The 21,763-nt window shown below is 49.3% G+C and overlaps 1 protein-coding gene across 1 annotated transcript; it reads left to right on the forward strand.

Annotated features, from left to right (window-relative positions):
• Nucleotides 1-11,824: 11,824 nt before the first annotated feature.
• On the forward strand, nucleotides 11,825-21,210 carry LOC140912458 (membrane-spanning 4-domains subfamily A member 12-like). The gene is made up of 6 exons (XM_073346889.1): nucleotides 11,825-12,365; nucleotides 13,928-14,047; nucleotides 16,762-16,818; nucleotides 17,387-17,518; nucleotides 18,733-18,843; nucleotides 19,191-21,210. Exons 1-6 carry the CDS (start codon nucleotides 12,276-12,278, stop codon nucleotides 19,326-19,328), a joined length of 648 nt encoding a protein of 215 aa, XP_073202990.1. The 5' UTR covers nucleotides 11,825-12,275; the 3' UTR covers nucleotides 19,329-21,210.
• Nucleotides 21,211-21,763: the final 553 nt, after the last annotated feature.

Below are 21,763 nucleotides of genomic sequence, written 5' to 3' on the forward strand. Positions count from 1 at the left end.
TTGGTGGTGGCAGCAATCAATCCAAGGGCAAAAGGTAAAATAGTTTGTACCTTGCGGAAGTTTTAACCTAAACTGCTAAAAATAAGCTTAGGGGGTTTTCATGCAGGTCCCCACTTCTGTACCCTAGAGTTAAGAGTGGGGAAGGAACCTTGACACCATGTCCAGAAGTCTTTGATTTTTGGATGCCAAAGACATTAAACACTACTGTTGTTTATCACATTAAGACACTATTTAGTAATAAATGTAATTAAGGTCTGGCTTTAGAAAGTGCCATGCACTGAGTGGCCAAAAATTGTATGGGGTTATGAAGGACCAAAGTAGGCTCATATATGGTGGAAAATTTCATACATGTTTATACCTGCATTTCTTGGAAGTGGCTAATTGATCCACATGATGAAGGGTTTTTTTTGTTTGAGAGGAAGGAAGTATATGGATATATAAAGCAAAGCATACAGCGACTTCATTCTCTTTGCTTAAACCCCTGTGGGGGGAATAGAGGTGGAGAGCACTGAGCGATGGGGAAGGGGGAGGAGCAAAAGTTGGGGCAAGGCCTTGTGGGAGGGGGGGAAGATGTGGGGCAGGGGGAGGTTTTGGTGCTCCTGCTGTAGTGTCCCACAAATATATTTGGTGCCAGGCCCACAAAAGATTAATCTGGCCCTGTCCAGGAGTCACCATAACTGTACAAAAACTCAGAATTGGTTGCATAATGAAACTGAGGGCAAAAAGGAAAGGTTTTTGGCAATGAATGTATCCTGTGGAAGATTTTGCTCAAGGATCCTATGTGCTACTGATTTTTCTCCCACTGAACACTCTCAGTTGTTGAGAGGATTTTTTTTTTGAGGGGATGTAGCAGCAGGTACTTGTTGGGGGGCAACACCAAGGATGCTCATTGCTGAAACTAATGAAGGAAGCTGCAAAAAGAGAGGTGAGGTTCTTTCTAGCCAACCACTAAATAAAGCTGAAGTCATTGTAGCTGGGCTGGGGGTGGATTCTCAGAAGCAGATTGAATAGCATTTCCCCAGGAGATTGGAGACAGGACTGTCTGAGTGCATGCCTGGACTGCAGGACTACATTAAAAGCTGACTCCAAACCTGGAGTGGGGTTCAGTGAGTGGGAAATGGGGAAGGGCTGTGGTACAGGACATTTGCCTGTTGGATATTCACACCTGTGGGTGGAGAACTGAGTTAATGACCTACAGACAAAGCTACCATGGGGGGAGGCTTTTACTGACCATTCAGGTAGATATAATGTTGTGTCTTCCCAAGTTGATGCCAGGTTCCATTTCCCCAAATTAAGTTCTCCTTGCTTCATGTAGAGACTCAGTTTGCTTGTGAGTGGGGGCAGTACTGCCTATTCAGTCATAGAATATCAGGGTTGGAAGGGACCTCAGGAGGTCATCTAGTCCAACCCCCTGCTCAAAGCAGGATCAATCCCCAATTTTTGCCCCATATCCCTAAATGGCCCCCTCAAGGATTGATCTTACAACCCTGGGTTTAGCAGGCCAAAGCTCAAACTACCGAGCTATCCAGGAAAAGTATTTAATGATCCCAGAAATTCTGGGTGGGGGCTTGAGCTAGTAGTGTGTGCTAGGGTTTTAAGAGATGCACCTAGATATTTGAACCAGCCTCTGATGCTGCTGAAAACATTGAGCAGAAAGAAAAGGAGGACTTGGGGCACCTTAGAGACTAACAAATTTATTTGAGCATGAGCTTTTGTGAGCTACAGCTCACTTCATCGGATGCATGAAGTGAGCTGTAGTTCACAAAAGCTCATGCTTAAATAAATTTGTTAGTCTCTAAGGTGCCCCAAGTCCTCCTTTTCTTTTTGCGAATACAGGCTAACACGGCTGCTACTCTGAAACCTGTCATTGAGCAGAAAGGTTACTTGTGTCATTTGCACCTGTATCAAATGTGCTCATTCTGATGTGGAAGAATTGTACCCCCACTTAGCAATTGTGTAAATGACGCCCACTTATTCTAGAATGCACAGAGCACCATGCAGCTGCTGCTACTGATCTGTATCTAGCTACATGGGCTACCTATGTGCAACTAAGTTTGTAGGGAAAAACTAGTATGGTTATTGTAACCCATGCTCAGTGTGACTCTCTGCCCCTCTCTAGTGGGGGCTAGGCCACAGCTAGCAATCACTGAGCCAACGGCAGCTTTAGTTAGTAAAGCTGGGACTTCCAGCTCAGCTAGTAGACCTTACGTTTCAAAGGCTGTAGGTTTGATCCTTGCTCATGATGATATGCCCAAGGGCTCAGCATTGTGCTGTTACGAAAATGACCTAGGTGTAGAGTTTTACACCTGATTTCTTGCTATGCTGATGAAGTGTGTAGCTAAGGAAAGTTGTGTTGCATGTGACTAACTTTGCTTCATGGAGGAAAATTTTGACTGGACATGTTAGATGAGGCGTGCTTGTACGGTGAATTTGAGCCATCAAAGGTGATCATATCATTAAAATGGGCAGCCAAACACCTGTCAGGGATGGGCTAGGTGTACTTGGTCCTGCCTCAGTGCAGGGAGATGGATTAGATGGCCTCTCGAGGTTCCTTCCAGCCCAGTATTCCTATGAGTATATAAATCATAACTCAAGGAGCTACTGGGATTAATTACTCATTTTGGCAGAGCTATGCTTAGAAAAGAGGATTTTCCTGCATTTAGAGACACCCCTTCAGAGTCACTCCTGTTCATGTCCTCATCCTCCCACCCACCCTACAACCTTTTCCTGTCTTTAGAGCTAAAACAGACTGTGAGTTCCAGCTGTGCAGCATGACTGTGCCTTCTGGGCTTCTTTAGAGGTGAAGCTCTGACCAGGCTGAGTCGTGACATTCAGATTCAGAGCAAAGGTTCCCTTAGCCATTACACCAAGGATTTCCCCCTGGGTTAGATTGGCAGAGACTATGCGGGGGGGAGGGGGTGTCACCTTCCTCTGCAGCATGGGTCACTTGCAGGTTCAAACCAGTGTAAATCTCTGTAACTTGAAGACTTTAAATCATGATTTGAGAAATTCAGTAACTCAGCCAGAGGTTAGGGGTCTATTACGGGAGTGGATGGGTGAGGTTCTGTGGCCTGCAATTTGCAGAAGGGCAGATGATCACGATGGTCCCTCTAGCCTTAAAGTATGAGTCTGAGTTTAAGACCCTTAAGCCTCAGGTAGCATGAAAGGGGTGGGAATGTCTCCTCAGGACACCAGCTGCACAGGGGGCAGCCCCAGCTGGTGTAGTATGGGCACACCGCTACAGACTAGGGACCGAATGGCTCGGCAGCAGCTGGCAGAAAAGGACCTAGGGGTGACAGTGGACGAGAAGCTGGATAGGAGTCAACAGTGTGCCCTTGTTGCCAAGAAGGCCAATGGCATTTTGGGATGTATCTGTAGGGGCATTGCCAGCAGATCGAGGGACGTGATCGTTCCCCTCTATTCAACACTGGAGAGGCCTCATCTGGAGTACTATGTCCAGTTTTGGGCCCCACACTACAAGAAGGATTTGGAAAAATTGGAAAGAGTCCAGCGGAGAGCAACAAAAATGATTAGGGGTCTGACTTATGACTCATGACTTATGCGGAGAGGCTGAGGGAACTGGGATTGTTTAGTCTGCAGAAGAGAAGAATGAGGGGGGATTTGATAGCTGCTTTCAAGTACCTGAAAGGGGGTTCCAAAGAGGATGGCTCTAGACTGTTCTCAGTGGTAGCAGATGACAGGACAAGGAGTAATGGTCTCAAGTTGCAGTGCGGGAGGTTTAGGTTGGATGTTAGGAAACACTATTTCACTAGGAGGGTGGTGAAACACTGGAATGCATTACCTAGGGAGGTGGTGGAATCTCCTTCCTTGGAGGTTTTTAAGGTCAGGCTTGACAAAGCCCTGGCTGGGATGATTTAGTTGGAGATTGGCCCTGCTTTGAGCAGGGGGTTGGACTAGATGACCTCCTGAGGTCCCTTCCAACCCTTATATTCTATGATAAATACTCTGCACCAGTCCTGATCTCAGCCCCTGGCATAAGGGTTAGAATCGGTTACATGACCGGAGTACACTGCATTCTGGCTATTCTCTGCTTCTCAAGACCCCCAGGGGCCCCATGGAAAGGAAAGGCTAAGTTTGAGCAGCCCTGAGGCAGCTCTAACTTACAACAAGAGCCAGGTAGGCCTAGGCACAGCTCCAGAATATAGGAGCCTCCCCCACTTGGTTCCTGCCCCAGTGCAGAGAGGGAGTAACTGAAAGCTCTGTATCGAGTTCTCCCAGAGTCCACTGAGGTTTGTGTATTCAGGCTTTGGTCCTACCTCTACACACAATACCTCCTACAGGCACCACCCTGTAACACCACCCAACAGTATCCGTGAGATGAATCCCAGGTTTACTCAGTAGGGGTCCCTTTCTATCAGAGCAGGAGCAGCATCCAGGATCCAGCTAGGCTGTGACAGACAGGGTGTCTGCTTCTCTCCCCAAACTGCTCTCTCTGGGGAACATTCTGAGCAGAGCAGAACTAAGCTATAAGGCCCCAATCCTCGGCCACTTTCAGGCCACTAAGCTCTACCGATACAAGCAGCTCTAAACCCTGCAGATCCAGCTCTGCAAAGATTTTTTCTATGCTGTGATGGGTGTTCACACAGGAGTGGAAGGGGTTAGTGGAGGCATTGTGGGCCTGCCACATTCCAGCCCAGAAAAGAGTAGTGGAGGTGAGTCCTCCAAGCAGCCTAGAGAGGCTGTGCAGAAAGCAGCCAATGGGAGAGAAGTGGCACAGAGCAGCCAATCAGGGCCCAGCTGGCTAGCATAAAAGCAGCTGCAGGGCAGAATAGGAGACACTGCTGTGGTGAGTGGACACCATTGCACCCATACAGAGAAATAATTAGATATCCTATAGCCACTGCTATGCCTCCCAACTGCTGGCATAGGGGGCATGGCCCAAAGAAGAGTGATCAGTTGGGGCTCATGTCTGTATCCAGCAATCCACAGCTGCCAGAATATCCCCTTAGGCCTGGAGCAGCCTGGACAGGGACTGTTCAATAAGAAAGTGACCTCAGGATGGGGACAAGGGCTCTTTCGCGCACGTGTCCCTTCTCAGTCCAGCTGAGGATCTGGCTTTATATCTCTCTCAAACACACAAGAGGAGCAAATGCTGTAACTCACCTGGCCCTTTTGAGTTTCTTTTCAGCTGCAACAGAGAGGGATCCAGAAGCGATGAACTGTCCAAAAGGGAGGAATCGATCCTTGATTTACTTGTTGGTTTTACATTTACAGAAACTTTCCCCATAGAATAAACTCTCCATCTGTTCCAGCTCCCTGTACCCATCCACCCACTCATCACAGGCTAGTGAATCCCACCACAGCCAAGACAAAGCCACAGCCAAGCCACAGCCAAGCCAAAGTTTCTATTTATCATCCACACTCTGCAAACTTTTCTAAAATCCACCTTCTAAACCGGTTTCAGAGTAACAGCCGTGTTAGTCTGTATTCGCAAAAAGAAAAGGAGTACTTGTGGCACCTTAGAGACTAACCAATTTATTTGAGCATAAGCTTTCGTGAGCTACAGCTCACTTCATCGGATGCATACTGTGGTAAGTTTAGAAGATCTTATTATATACACACAAAGCATGAAAAAATACCTCCTCCCACCCCACTCTCCTGCTGGTAATAGCTTATCCAAAGTGACCGCTCTCCTTACAATGTGTATGATAATCAAGGTGGGCCATTTCCAGCACAAATCCAGGGTTTAACAAGAACGTCTGGGGGGGGGGGGGAGTAGGAAAAAACAAGGGGAAATAGGCTACCTTGCATAATGACTAAGCCACTCCCAGTCTCTATTCAAGCCTAAGTTAATTGTATCCAATTTGCAAATGAATTCCAATTCAGCAGTTTCTCGCTGGAGTTTGGATTTGAAGTTTTTTTTGTTGTAAAATAGTGACTTTCATGTCTGTAATCGCGTGACCAGAGAGATTGAAGTGTTCTCCGACTGGTTTATGAATGTTATAATTCTTGACATCTGATTTGTGTCCATTTACTCTTTTATGTAGAGACTGTCCAGTTTGACCAATGTACATGGTAGAGGGGCATTGCTGGCTCATGATGGCATATATCACATTGGTGGATGTGCAGGTGAACGAGCCTCTGATCGTGTGGCTGATGTTATTAGGCCCTGTGATGGTGTCCCCTGAATAGATATGTGGGCACAGTTGGCAATGGGTTTTGTTGCAAGGATAGGTTCCTGGGTTAGTGGTTCTGTTGTGTGGTATGTGGTTGCTGGTGAGTATTTGCTTCAGGTTGGGGGGCTGTCTGTAGGCAAGGACTGGCCTGTCTCCCAAGATTTGTGAGAGCGTTGGGTCATCCTTCAGGATAGGTTGTAGATCCTTAATAATGCGTTGGAGGGGTTTTAGTTGGGGGCTGAAGGTGACGGCTAGTGGCGTTCTGTTGTTTTCTTTGTTAGGCCTGTCCTGTAGTAGGTGACTTCTGGGAACTCTTCTGGCTCTATCAATCTGTTTCTTCACTTCCGTAGGTGGGTATTGTAGTTGTAAGAATGCTTGATAGAGATCTTGTAGGCATCTGAGGGGTTGGAGCAAATGTGGTTGTATCGCAGAGCTTGGCTGTAGACGATGGAGCGTGTGGTGTGGTCAGGGTGAAAGCTGGAGGCATGTTGGTAGGAATAGCGGTCAGTAGGTTTCCAGTATAGGGTGGTGTTTATGCGATACAACCGCATTTGCTCCAACCATCGCATAAACACCACCCTATACTGGAAACCTACTGACCGCTATTCCTACCAACATGCCTCCAGCTTTCACCCTGACCACACCACACGCTCCATCGTCTACAGCCAAGCTCTGCGATACAACCACATTTGCTCCAACCCCTCAGATGCCTACAAGATCTCTATCAAGCATTCTTGATAGAGGGGGAATAATTGGGTTGAGCCGAAAATGAAATGTTTGGCAAATCAAGAAGTTAAAAAAAAATTTCTGGGGTCAAACAAAATGTTTCATTTTGATTTTGGGCATTTTAAAACTTTTTTTTAAGGAAATTTCTAGAAGAAAAGACCTTTCAAAGCAAAAAAAAAAAAAATTCTAAACCTTTTTGAAAATGTCAGTGAAATACCTTGAGTTTTTCAGAATATTTTTAGGGGTGGGAGGTTGTTTGTTTGTGTTGCCAAACTAGTTCAGCACAACCAGCACGAATTCACAAAGCATTTCAGGATCACCCCATCTCCATTTCTGACTTTAAAAAGTTTCAAACAAAAACGTCACCAGCCCTTCCTGAGATGCCCCTCTTCAGATCTAGTGCCTGGTGCCAAGAAGAAGTTCCAGATCCCAATTAATCAGATGTTATTAGACTCTTATTTCTGGTTTTATGGACCTATGAATGAGTGCCTTGCGGATCTGGGCACATCCCTGCCCGCCCTTCCCCAGCACGGGGAAGATCAAGTTGTATGCTCCCATCCACCCTCAGCACCCATCCATTCATTTCCACCCCTCCGTCCGTCCCTCCCTCTGATCCAGCTAGCAAGGGTATTCCTCTACTGATAGCTCCTAGATATGGATGCTCAGTTTGACTCAAACAGGACTCTGCTCTGCTGACTCAAAAAGAAGGCTCCAATGGTATTTGGAAATCATGGGGGTATCAACTACTACTTTGTCTTCTTAACTGTCTGTGTATAAAAGATTGTCACTTTAAGAGAAAGTGCTCATGGGATCTCTCCAGTGGCTATAAAAAGCCTGGCTGGAGAATAGGGTTGGATAGCCAGGCAGAGAGGTTGCCAGCAGTGTTGCTGTTGCATATTTGGTCCCTTATGGGGAAACAATGTATATGTTGTCCACTGAGACTAGAGCAGATGGCTGGAGCCTGGCTCAGTTTTTGCTCTTGGCAGTATATTGTTTCGGTCTGTTGCTTTAAAATTAGCCCCCCCCCCCCATTTGAAATGTTACATTCCTTATCCCTGGTCGCTCTGTGCCATACATTAGCAAGATCCACCCACCATAAGGGTCATGCTATTGTCACCCTATCCAGGGGGGTGAGCTCCATGGTCCCCCTCATTGGGTAACGTCAGCAGAAAGGCCCAGGATGGACCAACCCTTGAACTCTCCTCTCAGTCTCTTGTGATGGACACTCCCTTCTCTGGTAATTACGTCCAAGCCCTCTGCCCTTGTGTTGGACTGGAGAAGCAACCTATAGCTTTAGGGGAAGCAGGAGTTCACCTAGAAACCAACATCAGTCCCTCTGTCACTGATCAGAGCACCCTCTTCCCCAGTGGGCTCAGGCTGATTCTCGAATGCGATTGGAACAGGGTGACATTTTGTGACCAAAACTTTTTTCGATGAAAAATGCCAATTCGGCGACCCCCAAAACATTTTGGGAATTAGTGTTGGTTTTGCCAAATTGTGTTGGTCGGGGCGGGGGGGACAACAACAAAAACCTAAAATGCATTCTGAAAAAATCAATATGATTTGGTGTCTTGGTTCAAAATGACTTTGCCTCAGTGTCCTTTGCTTTTGTAATGAAATCAATCCAAAATGATTAAAAGTGGCTAAAATTAAAATGAAACATGCTGATTGTGGAGCAGGTGCGCAGAAAGGAAAGAGAAGGGGAATTCTGGTGTCAGGCAGGGAGAGGGGAGTTTTGGGGCTGAAAGAAGAGGGGCGGAGGTGGGTCCCACTTGTAGCCTACAGGGCTAGTCTGTTTGCTTGCCTACATATCTTTTTTTATGAATTTCTTATTTTCTTATGGGTTTGATTTGTAATATATTTATATTAAAGTATTTTGGCTGTGGCAAAGTTAGCATACATGTCTGGGAATCTTTCACCTAGGTAGGTTTCAGAGTAACAGCCGTGTTAGTCTGTATTCGCAAAAAGAAAAGGAGTACTTGTGGCACCTTAGAGACTAACCAATTTATTAGAGCATAAGCTTTCGTGAGCTACAGCTCACTTCCTCAGATGCATATCGTGGAAACTGCAGCAGGCTTTATATATACACAGAGAATATGAAACAATACCTACTCCCACCCCACTGTCCTGCTGGTAATAGCTTATCTAAAGTGATCATCAGGTGGGCCATTTCCAGCACAAATCCAGGTTTTCTCACCCTCCACCCCCCCACACAAATTCACTCTCCTGCTGGTGATAGCCCATCCAAAGTGACAACTCTTTACACAATGTGCATGACAATCAAGTTGGGCTATTTCCTGCACAAATCCAGGTTTTCTCACATCCCCCCGACCCCCATACACACACAAATTCACTCTCCTGCTGGTAATAGCTCATCCAAACTGACCACTCTTCAAGTTTAAATCCAAGTTAAACCAGAACATCTGGGGGGGGGGTAGGAAAAAACAAGAGGAAACAGGCTACCTTGCATAATGACTTAGCCACTCCCAGTCTCTATTTAAGCCTAAATTAATAGTATCCAATTTGCAAATGAATTCCAATTCAGCAGTTTCTCGCTGGAGTCTGGATTTGAAGTTTTTTTGTTTTAAGATAGCGACCTTCATGTCTGTGATTGCGTGACCAGAGAGATTGAAGTGTTCTCCGACTGGTTTATGAATGTTATAATTCTTGACATCTGATTTGTGTCCATTTATTCTTTTACGTAGAGACTGTCCAGTTTGACCAATGTATATGGCAGAGGGGCATTGCTGGCACATGATGGCATATATCACATTGGTGGATGTGCAGGTGAACGAGCCTCTGATAGTGTGGCTGATGTTATTAGGCCCTGTGATGGTGTCCCCTGAATAGATATGTGGGCACAATTGGCAACGGGCTTTGTTGCAAGGATAAGTTCCTGGGTTAGTGGTTCTGTTGTGTGGTATGTGGTTGTTGGTGAGTATTTGCTTCAGGTTGCAGGGCTGTCTGTAGGCAAGGACTGGCCTGTCTCCCAAGATTTGTGAGAGTGTTGGGTCATCCTTTAGGATAGGTTGTAGATCCTTAATAATGCGTTGGAGGGGTTTTAGTTGGGGGCTGAAGGTGACGGCTAGCGGCGTTCTGTTATTTTCTTTGTTAGGCCTGTCCTGTAGTAGGTAACTTCTGGGAACTCTTCTGGCTCTATCAATCTGTTTCTTTACTTCTGCAGGTGGGTATTGTAGTTGTAAGAAAGCTTGACAGAGATCTTGTAGGTGTTTGTCTCTGTCTGAGGGGTTGGAGCAAATGCGGTTGTATCGCAGAGCTTGGCTGTAGACGATGGATCGTGTGATGTGGTCAGGGTGAAAGCTGGAGGCATGCAGGTAGGAATAGCGGTCAGTAGGTTTCCGGTATAGGGTGGTGTTTATGTGACCATTGTTTATTAGCACTGTAGTGTCCAGGAAGTGGATCTCTTGTGTGGACTGGACCAGGCTGAGGTTGGTGGTGGGATGGAAATTGTTGAAATCATGGTGGAATTCCTCAAGGGCTTCTTTTCCATGGGTCCAGATGATGAAGATGTCATCAATATAGCGCAAGTAGAGTAGGGGCTTTAGGGGACGAGAGCTGAGGAAGCACCTACAAGATGCTTTTAATATCTTCTGATCAGATTAACTGGTGAGTCTGTAACCCATACTATCCAAATTAATATTAACTTCCTAAAATCAGGCAACACACTCCAAAGGGGATTCCAGCTGTGAAAGCAATACAGCCATCCAGCTGGCTGTGCTGGGAGCCTCCTGTCAAAGAGACACCTGCAGCCAGCAGGGTGCAGGGAATAGACCCAGCATGATGAGCAGAGTAAGAGCATTGTAAATAGTGTGATGAGGCTATTGGTGAAAGCCCTGGAGAGGGTGCAGCGCCAGATCAGCAGCGGGGGCCTGGGTTTGCCTTAACAGATGAAAGGGAGAGAGGGGTGGCGGTCCTGTAGCACCTTTTGCTGGCTAACCTTGGCTCTGCACTACCTTTCTTGTCTCGGTTTCCTGACAAGTTAGGGTTTCCATATAAGAATGACACCAAAATTGTCTGTGCTTATGCCCTATCTGGGCTTCTTTATTGGTATAATGCAATGCTATCACTTTTCAGGCATTGATTTCAAAGTGCGTCACCATCTTTATTGTATTTATCCTCACTGTACCCTGGGAGGCAGGGCAGGGCCATGACAGAATCACAGAAACTTAGGTCTGGAAGAATTCAGCAAGTCCCCTGCACTAAGGCAGAACCGAGGAACCCTAAACCATCCCTGGCACGTGTTTGCCCCATCTGTTCTTAGAAACCTCCAACAATGTTCCAGAGCTGAACTACCCTTAGAGTTAGAAAGTTTTCCCATGTTGCCCTACCTATAAAAGGAGGGCTAATGCTCCTCTCCGTCACAGACAGGGCATAAGGATGCAAAGCAAGGCCTTGTGCTTAACTTGATATGTCTGTGTGTTGCATCTGCTCCACTCCAGAATTGCAGGGAATGTTGTAGATTTCCATTCTGTTGATCTGGGGGACCACTGATCGCTATGGTTACATAGGTTCTGGGTCCTGGGGTGAGGCACTGACCTCAGGGTGAGGGTAGAGGTTAAGTTAGGGCTAAAGTGTCAGAGCTCTGGCTGCTGCAGCAGAAAATAGGTATTCTGGGGGCTGGATTTTAGTGGCCACCAAGTTGCCGGAAGCCTCTTGGTCAAGATCTGGCCATGTATACCGAGCAAGGGCCTCACCCAATGAAATGAATGGCCCTGACATTTTCAAGAAAAGAAAGGAAGCCGTCCCAGGGCCTGTGGGTCTCCGTGCTGCATGAGGCCATTGAGGGCTGTGGCTGGCTCTTCCCGTTGTCTGACGGCTTGGACAGAGTGCTCGCATCTAACCCTGCTCACCCAAGGAGCCTGCGCGCCTCTGCGTGAAGACCTTTCCCTGCTCCCGCTCCTTACAAACGGGTTTTCACTCTCCGCCGGCTGCTCCGCTGTGTAAATACCGGTTCCTCCCGTTCTCGCTCCGCGGCCCCAGCAGCCCCGGGACGGTGGCGTTTCCGTCCCACGCCTCCCTGAACGGATTGAACGGCGGGGCAGGGGCAGCCGCCGCCGGGGGGCCCCTGCAGCTCACCCCCCAGCCCAGGGCTGCGCGCCCGCTTGCTGCCCCTGCACGATCAGGGCTGGAGCTCGCGCTTGTGAATAAATCCCCCCCCCCGCCCCCGCCCCCCTTTCCCTGCCGTGTGCGCGTCCTCCAGCGCCTCTGTCTCCGTGAGCTCGTCCTCCGCGGCAGCCGGTGGGATCGCCCCGGCTCCTCCCCAGCTGGGCAGCCGGGCCGGCGCTCGTGGGCCAGGCTCAGCCAGGCGTGGGGCTGGGGGGGGCGGATGCAGCTTCGCGTCCAGCCGCCGGGCACCCCGCGGGGCTGGGAGCGAACACCCCGGTGGCGTCCATGTCAGGGGAGGGGACCATACGGCTGGGGAGACGCGCCGTGATGTACAAGGCGGAGACGATCCCCAAGGGGAAGAACCGAGTGATGGGGGTGAGTGTGGCTGAGAGATGGGAAAAGTGTGTGTGTGGGGGGGCTGCACTGGGCAGGGGGGTGCGGGGACTGGCAGGGCCCGAGCCGCCTCCGAGTGCCGGGGAGAGGTGGGGCGCATCCCCCCCCCTGGCCTGTGCTAGGCGGGTTGTCAGACGAGGATCGTAGCGCTCCTTCCTGGGCTGGAAACCCATCAGCCAAAGCCCCCTGGAGCTGCCCCTCGGGGTGGGGGGGCCTGCCTGGGCTGCTCTTCCTTGAGAGGCGCTTGTGTGGCAAGGTGACCCCCACGCAAGGGTGACCAGATGTCCCGGTTTTATAGGGACACTCCTGATATTTGGGGCTTAGTCTTGTATAGGGGCAGATTACCCCCCCCCCAACACACCCCCTCCTGTTTTTTCACACTTGCTATCTGGTCACCCTGCCTCTTGCTCAGGGGCCTGCCAGCCTGATTCTCCAGCTGGTGGAGAGAGCAGGGGAGCAGAAGGGAGGGGCAGGCAGACCTGGGCTGACACCTGTTCCAGCTGGCACCCCCCAGGTGCTGCCAGCCCTGGGATTGGCAGCAGGCCAGGGTGCGTAGTGGCAGCAGGGGCTCTGGTCAGTGTCAGGAGAGCAGAGTCCTGGCACCAGCATGGGCATAGGGGAGGCTTCCAGGGACTGCCCACCTGAGGGCACTCTGCTCTGCCTTGGCTTCCAGGGCCAGCCCTGCTCCCTCCCTCCTCTTGGGAGGTCAGAGGCTGGCAGCCCCACTGAACCCCCTGGGCCTGTTCTCTCCTGCAGGGAGCTCCGCAGAGCAAAGTGCAGCTCTCACATGTGGCAGACTCGTAGGCCCATTCTCCTGCTGGCAGAGGCTGAGGTTTCTGCAGAGCTGCATCCTAGCCAGGGGGTTATAGAGCTCTGCTTTGGGGCAGTGGGGAGCATCTTTTGCAGGACCCCCCTCAGTCTGGGTAAAGAACAGCCCCCAAAAGGAAGGTTGCTGGCCATGCATGGAGGGGGAAATGCTGGGGGGACATGGGTACCCCCCCACAATTCCAGAATATGGCAAAAAAAGGAATCCTGCTCTTGCACTGTCCTGCCTTGAGGACCTTTCATGATGCTCTTCCCAGACACCACTGAGGAGGTCAGAACTCATCACACAGCAGTTCCAATCTTTCCCCTTCTTTTGTTCTCCTCTGGCTCTCACCTATGGTCCTGAGCTCAGTGTGGCTAGGAGTCAATCACTCCTGAGCACTAAACCCAGCTTGATTGGGTGGAAGAGCTACAGCAGGTCACTTCACTGTTCTGCCTCAGTTTCTCCATCTACTAAATATGGGAGGGTTAGCTGATGTTTATGTCACTGACCCCAGCTTGAGTCAACAACGGGGTTTGAACTCTCGGCTTTCAGAGCTAAAAAGCACAAGCTACTTGGTGATAAGCTGTAACAGTGCCCTCAGTGACCCATACCTAGCCCATGCTGCATTTGCACAGTGCTTTCAAAATGCAGAGCTGCTGGGCACCTCTCTGTAAAGTCAGCAGCATGATGGCAGGGATGACTGTGACCCATGTTACTGCTGTGATCATTCTCTCAGACCATCCAGATCATGATGGGTTTCATGCATATCGGCTTTGGGATTGTCCTGACGACCATCACCAATGTTTACACCTCTGTCTTTGTGATTGGAGAGATCCCGTTCCTTGGAGGAGTGTCTGTGAGTAGCGTAAATGGAACTGAATGAATCCAGATTGGGTTGGCTTCCCATGACAATTCCATTTTCTCCCCTCTCCACTCACCTCAGACTGGCTTCCCATGACCAGCCCATTTTTCTCTCCTCTCTACCCACCGAGGACTGGGTGGGTAGGACTGTCCCATGGTCTAGCCTGAAGGGATTGTCTCTCACTTGAATGTCTTTTAGAGGCACCTGCAGAGGATCAGAATGCTGATGAATTAGATGGATTGTTATTATTTATGTTGCAGGATCTCCTGGGGCCCCTAGTCCTGGACCAGGATCCCATAGTGCTAAGTGCTGTGCAGACACAAAACAAAAAGATGATCCATGCCCCAGGCCTGGATCCTCACGGGATATTTAGGGACTTAACTCATGGATTTCAACAGGAGTCAAGCAGCCACATATCTTTGAGGGCCTGGACCTTAGTGGCCCTGTGCCTGAAAGTATGGAGCCTACTTACCTGGAGAAACCCACCTTCCAGCCGGACAACAGAGACTCTGGATTGCAGGAGTCCAGAGAGGTAGTTGCTTTCCAGCAGAAGCAGACTCATTTCCTGAGCTCCCCATCCTGTTTGCCCTAGCAGGGAGAAGGGGTCCATGCTTCTGCCTCGTTTCCATCAGAGGCGGGTCCCTTAGGGGAACCAGAATTGATCCCAAAGTTTAAAGAGACCCACAGTTTAATAATATGAGGCTGTGAAAAAGGCTAATGCAGTCCTAGGATGCATCAGGCGAGGTATTTCCAGTAGAGACAGGGAAGTGTTAATACCCATTATACAAGGCTCGGGTGAGCCCTCCCCTGGAATACTGTGTGCAGGTCTGGTCTCCCATGTTTAACAAAGATGAATTCAAACCAGAACAGGTGCAGAGAAGGGCTACTAGGATGTTCTGAGGAATGGAAAACCTCCCTTATGAGAGGAGACTCAAAGAGCTTGGCTTGTTTAGCCAAACCAAATGAAGGCTGAGGGGAGATGTGATTGCTCTCTATAAATACATCAGAGGGATAAATACAGGGAGGGAGAGGAGTTATTTTAACTTAAGTGCCAATGTGGACACAAGAACATATGGATATAAACTGGCCATCAACAAGTTTAGTCTTGAAATTAAAGGAAGGTTTCTAGCCATCAGAGGAGTGAATTTCTGGAACAGCCTCCCAAGGGGAGCAGTAGGGGCAAAAGACCTATCTGGCTTCCAGACTGAGCTTACTAAGTTTATGGAGGGGATGGTATGACAGGACTGCCTACAATGGCATGTAGCCAATTTGTGACTTCTAGCAGCAAATATCTCCAATAGCTGGTGATCGGACACTAGGTGGAGAGGGCTCTGAGTTACTACAGAGAATTCTTTCCCAGGTGTCTGGCTGGTGGGTCTTGCCCACATGCTCAGGGTCTAATATTTGGGGTGAGAAAGGAATTTTTCCCTGGGGTCAGATTGGCAGAGATCCTGGTGATTTTTTGCCTTCTTCTGCAGAATGGGGCATGGGTCACTTGCAGGTTTAAACTAGTGTAAATGGTGGGTTCTCTGTAACTTGAAGTCTTTAAATCATGATTTGAAGACTTCAGTAACTCAGCCAGAGGTTATAGGTCTATTACGGGAGTGGGTGGGTGAGGTTCTGTAGCCTGCATTGTGCAGGAGGTCAGACTAGATCAGGGGTCTCAAACACGCGGCCCGCAGGGTTATTTTCTGCAGCTCGCCAGCTCCCCGCAGCCCCCCCAGCGTTTATCTAGAGCGGCTCCGGCCCGGCCCGGCACACACCGAGGGCAGGGCAGGCTCCCTGCCTGCCTGCCCTGCCCCTGCGCCACTCCGGGAAGCAGCCAGGACCTAGTGGGGGCACAGGGGTCTGTGTGCTGCCCTGGCCGTGATTCCCCGTTCCCAGCCAATGGGAGCTGCGGGGGGTGGTCCTGGAGGCGCAGCCAAGGCAACACACAGACCCCTGTCCCCTGCCCCCCTCCAAGGTTCCAGCCGCTTCCCGGAGCGGCGCGGGGGCAGGGCAGGCAGGAGGGAAGCCTGCCCTGTCCCCAGTGCACGCCAGGCCGGAGCCCGCCCCCGCACCCCTCCTGCAGCTGAACCCCCTGCCGCACCCCTCAACCTTCCTGCACCCCAACCCCCTGCCACACCTCACACCCCTCCTGCACCTCAACCCCCTGCCCTGAGCCCCCTGCCGCAAACTGACCCCCTGCTGCACGCCACACCCTTCCTGTACCCTGAGCCCCCTGATGCACCCTGAACCCCCCCTGGGGGCAGGGAGGGGGCGGAGTTGGGGCGGGATTTCAGGGAAGGGGTTGGAATGGGGGCAGGGAAGGGGTGGGAAGAGGTGGGGCGGAGCAGGGCAGCAGGGGAGGGTCAGTGATGCGGCCCTCGGGCCAATGTACTAGTCCTCATGTGGCCCTCGTGGTCATTTGAGTTTGAGATCCCTGGACTAGATGATCATGATGGTCCCTTCTGACCTTAAAGTCTGGGGTAATGGCATGCTCAGCTGTATTATACTGTTCTGCCACTAGGCAGTGCTGTGTGTGGCATGCCTTACTTAAACTCACAACAGTGCATTCAAGGATCTTACAATTTAGGCATCTGGTGTATATAATGAAGCTCTGTAGCTAGGCCATATCTGGTACAGATGCCTGATGGGCTAATAACAGCCCTGCAACCAGCCATGAACAAGGTGCACCTGACAATGATAATTTCCCCTTCCCCACACAGTTCATCATTTCTGGCTGCCTCTCTATCGGAGCCGAGAAGAGCCCGACCGAATGCGCGGTGAGTCCTAGCATTGCCTTCCCTTCAGAGGCTTTAGTTTAACTCCACTTGAACCAGGGTGAAAGCAGAATGCCAGGCACCAGGTGAACACACAGGCTGAATTCCTCTCCTCCCCCAGGAGGTGTGGTTTCTGGTGTGGGAGAAGAACCTCTCCAGGGCAGGGGTGGGGTTCACATGAAGCATCTGATGATATTTCAGGGCATCCCCCTGAAGCATGTGGTGCGGGTTTGTCCTCCATTAAAGATTCAGGGAGTGGAGAGGGATGTTATGTTGCAGTCCAGCAGGTAGGTTTGTCTGATCCCAGGCTGGGAACATCGTCTCGTGATTTCTGGAGATTCCTATTCCAGGTCAATCCTCGGGAAAGCTTCAGAGGCTGGGTTTCCAGAATGTGGGTTTTTACCCCCCAAGTCCAGACAAAGCCAGGAGACACAGATCCATGGTTTCAGATTAGAGGGTTGGTTCAAGTTACTTGCAAGATTACTTGCAAGTTACTAACCAGATTCCAGCTGATTATTTATTTCATCCATACCTAGCAATATCCCTTCCCCCCTCTGTGTGTATGTTCCAGGTGAAAGGAAGCCAGACCATGAATGTCATCAGTGCCATCTTTGCATTACTTGGGATAGTGGCTTTTATAATAGACCTGAATATAAATGGACTGTACCACTCCAACTATGACTACTACAATTATCTAGTGATGGTAAGCGACTGTTCAGATCCTGCTGGCAGCTTTCTATTCACAGATCATTGGTTTGGAATGAACATCTTGGGGAGATCTGTTGTTGCTCTAAGAGAGATGGAGAGAGAGGAGGATCTAGCCTTCTATGTAGGAATGGGAACAGTGACGAGGGGCTCAGATGCCAAGGTGATGAGCCTGGCACAAATTACATTGGCATTGGTTGGTATTTTGAGAGTGACCCCCTTTTTAGACAAAAATGCTGCTTTTGTCAAAATCGAAATGTTTAAAAACGTGCCAGCAGTGACAATGTTTTGTTTAGGAAGAAAAATTGGGAAAAAGCAGTTTTGAAAATGTCAAAATGTCCCATTTCAGCATGTACAGAACAGAACATTTTGAGAGGACTATTGCAAAGAAAACTTCTTTTTTTTTTTTTAAGAAAAAAAAGTATAAAAAGGTCAAAATTGGAATGAAAGTGCTTTGTTGAGGTAGGACCCTAAACTACACTCCCTGAATCTTCACACAGCACCAGCAAAACTCCCAAGTCCTTGCCCCATCATGCACTGGGCAAGGCGTAAACCCTGAGGTAGATTCCCTTGGAAAGGGATGAGGCTTCCTCTTTGTTAGCACTGAAGTCTAAGTCAAGAATCTGAAGGGGATGTGCCCAAGACATTCTAGATGCTAAATAATATGGATTGAAGATTAGAGAGAGACAAGGTGGGTGAGGCAAAATCTTTTATTGGACCAACTTCTGTTGGTCTGAAGTAGAGTTCTGTCTAGCTGGAAAGCATGTCTCTTTCACCAACAGAAGTTGGTCCAATAAAAGATTTTGCCTCAACCATATCCTGGGGCCCACCCAGCTATAACCCTGCAAACATGGATTGAGGATGACACTGGGGACAGATCCTCAGGTGGTGTAAATCGGTGTTGCTCCATTGAAGCCAATTCAGAGCTGATCTACACCAGTGAATAATCCGGCCCTTGGGGTGCAGCATCCTGGCAGATAGAAAAGTCTGAGATGACACTGGGGGGAGCCACTGGAATGGATTCTTAGTGTACCCCGTTGGACAAGGGGAAGAAGTGGAACTGGATTTTTGTGCTTCTAGGAATGGACTCTGCGGGGGGCAGCTCGAGGCAGGAGAGGGCATGAGTTGTATGTAGCACACAGCAGCCTCAGCCCTGATCAGGGGTATAGGGTGTTAATGGCTATGCTGTTGTGGTTTTCTATTCTCGAGCAGGCCGGGAACGGGATCTCCATCGTGCTGCTGATCTTCACCATCCTGGAGTTCTGCATTGCCGTCGCCACCGCACTCTTTTGGTGCCGGGCAACCCGCCTCAACTCCCACGAGGTGAGCATTTTGATCCCATGAGATTGCTGGCCAGCTCCATGTCTGGGAAGCATGGCAAGAGGTTTGCTTCCATTTAACCCCATTCCTGATTAGCAGAGCATATCTCAGGGAGGCAATAGTGGGGCTTGGGTAACATGGGCATGGTGGCCACTATGATTCAGATGATGCCAGGAAGATGGCAGTAGGTGTAGCGGATGCTGCTGGTGAACAGGACATGGTCTAGTGGAATCATTGGAGAGATGCCCATGGACCTCGGTGGGCATTGGCTCAGTTCCTCTGAGACTGCATGCAGGTGATGCTGGTGGTGATGATGATGCCAATGAGAGGCTGATTTCCCTGTTTTCCAGTCCATGCTGATTGTGCCCAATACCATCAGGGCAGACCTCATAGTGCCCACTGCAGAATTGCCTCATCCACCAACTTACAATGATGCGGCCTATGATCCGAAGAACCAGTCTGAGTGGGAGGCCCAAGAAAGAACCTGAGGAGAAGTCGGCCCAAGAGCAGAAGCAGCAGCTCCTCCTCCTCTGAGGAGCAAATTCTGGCCCCCTGCCTGCATGACAGATTTCCTTCAGTTACTGCCAATGTTCTGCCCACCCCTGGTCTCTGTCTTGAGTTCCAAGGGACCTGCTCTCCCCTTCTTCCGGGATGGGCTCAGGACTGTGTGTTGCCCACAAATGAGACTTTAAAGCATGTTCCCCAGCCTGGTCTACCTTGAACCAAGAGGTAACATCTAGCCCGCATTCCCTGTAGGCTGCATGGGGAATTGGTCAATGAATCTGTCAAGGGGGCAGCACATCCCCTGTGCATGAGTGCCCCCTGGGCAGAGAGATCTGAGAGCAGGCAGGGGGCCAGAGTGAAACTTGGGGCAGGAGCACCTCCAAACAAACATGTGACAATCACCCGTGTATCTAGCTGCGCTCTCCCAGGCCCCCTTTCAACCCTCTGTCAGCACAGAATCCAGCACAGGAACAGGGAGTGGCAGCTTGGAATCCTGACCCTGAGCTAGTTAAAACAGCCTTGAGGGATGCTCTAATTCCACCTGTCTTCCCCTGGTCCCCGTGGCAGCTGGAGAATAGCCAGTGCACCGGGCTGCCCTGGCCGCACACCCTGGAAACTCCTGATCCAGGGGTTTTCTGCATTGGGGGAACAGCCAGGGGTGTTGTTACTTTGCACGGCTTTGGAACAGTGTAACCAGTGTCCAATGGCCGCTCTCTCTCCATCACTGGATTTTGCCCCAGGCTGCGACCCAGACAGGCCTTCACTGTAGGTGGATGAAGGGCACAGACTTTGGAGCCTCCAGACATTGATGCTAATGTAGCCGCAGGTCAGCAGTGGCTGGAAAGCATTATCATCTGACAATCCGGTGTCCCATGTGAAATGGTGCCTCATTCTTAGTAGGTAAGGCCGCCAGGTAACAAGAACCCCACTATGATGGGCCTCAACTCCTATGACACAGCACCCTGAGGGGTTGGCAACTGCTCTGCAGAGCAGGGCAGGGGGTAAAAGGTCCGGGTCGTAATGAGAGATTCCCCATCTCCTGGTTCCTCCACAGCTAAAAGGCTGGAGAGCCCTATCTAGACAGAGGGGTCATGGCCTCCCAGGCAAATATGGGTGCCGCAAGAAGGAAGCCATTGGTTTATAACCAGTCTCTCTAGCCTCATGGTGTAGCCAGTCCCCAAACAGATGGGCATGGCTTTTTTCTCCCCTGTAGTGTGACTGAGTGATTTTTCTCTAATTGCCTATTGGCTTCTTTTGAGAAGAGCCTTATAGGGGAAAGGTGGGTGGGTGGGGTGGGGGAGTCTCCCACTGGCTTCTATAGACCTTGCATCAGGTCCTTTAAAAGCAATCATGGGAAATTTCTTCCGGCTATAAAAAGCCTATCTGGAAATCAGGGATCCTTAGCGTGAGGTGACCTTTATAACAGTCATCCTTTGGATACGTCTACCCTGCAATAAAAGACCCTCTGCATTGCCACGGCTGGCTTGGCTTAGCTGACTAGGTCTTGTGAAAGGCTATAAAATTGCAGTGTGGATGTTCGTGCTGGAGCCTGGGCTTTGAGACCTCATAAAGGGGGAAGATCTCAGAGCCTGGTCTCCATCCCAAGCCTGAACATCTACACTGCAATTTCATAGCCCTCAGAGCCCAAGTCAGCTGACCCAGGCGCTGAACCTCAATGCCATGGGTTTTTTTACGCAGTGTAGACATACCCTTGTAGTTGTAAGTTTGGTAACTTATAGGAACATTTAAGATATATTGAAATTTGCCTAAATGTCCTGCATCTGGCTCAATCTTTTTTATGTTTGGTTGTATTTCTGGTTGTTTTTATTTTACTTTTTAAATAAACCACCTGTTTAAAACTTTAAATCCTGATCTCTGGGTATTTTGTGTCATCTTGGAGCGAGATACACCCTTGCAGCCAGTCTCTGTAGAGATTACAGCTAGGTGAATAATAGAATTTTCCATTTGTTGGCAATTTCAAAAAGTTGAGAAAAAAATTTGTTTGGGGTCAAACCAAAACCACAAATGTTCAAATTTTTCGGCAAATCACAAAAATAAAAGCAATATTTAGGGCTGAACAAAATGTTTGGTTTCACAAAATTGTAACATTTCATTTAGATTTTGACCATTTTTAGATTTTTTTAAAAACAAAATGAAAGGAAATTTTGAAATGAAAAGTTAGTTCAAGCCAAAACACTGAAAGGTTACAATTTGATTTTTTTCAAGAATTTGGGGAGGAGGGTTCCCAAAAATGAACAATATGGCAAAATTCACATGAACTCACAAAATATTTTTGTGTCACCAAATCTGCATTTGTCACCAAAAAACAGTTTAGTGTGAAAAGTTTCACCCAACTCTAGCAGAGAGCCAAGGATTGAATGGCACAAAGAAAGCCAATGCCTTTCTCCCCTCTGGAATT

Source organism: Lepidochelys kempii, chromosome 6 (genome assembly GCF_965140265.1).
Source record: "Lepidochelys kempii isolate rLepKem1 chromosome 6, rLepKem1.hap2, whole genome shotgun sequence".
Taxonomy (NCBI): Eukaryota; Metazoa; Chordata; order Testudines; family Cheloniidae; genus Lepidochelys; species Lepidochelys kempii.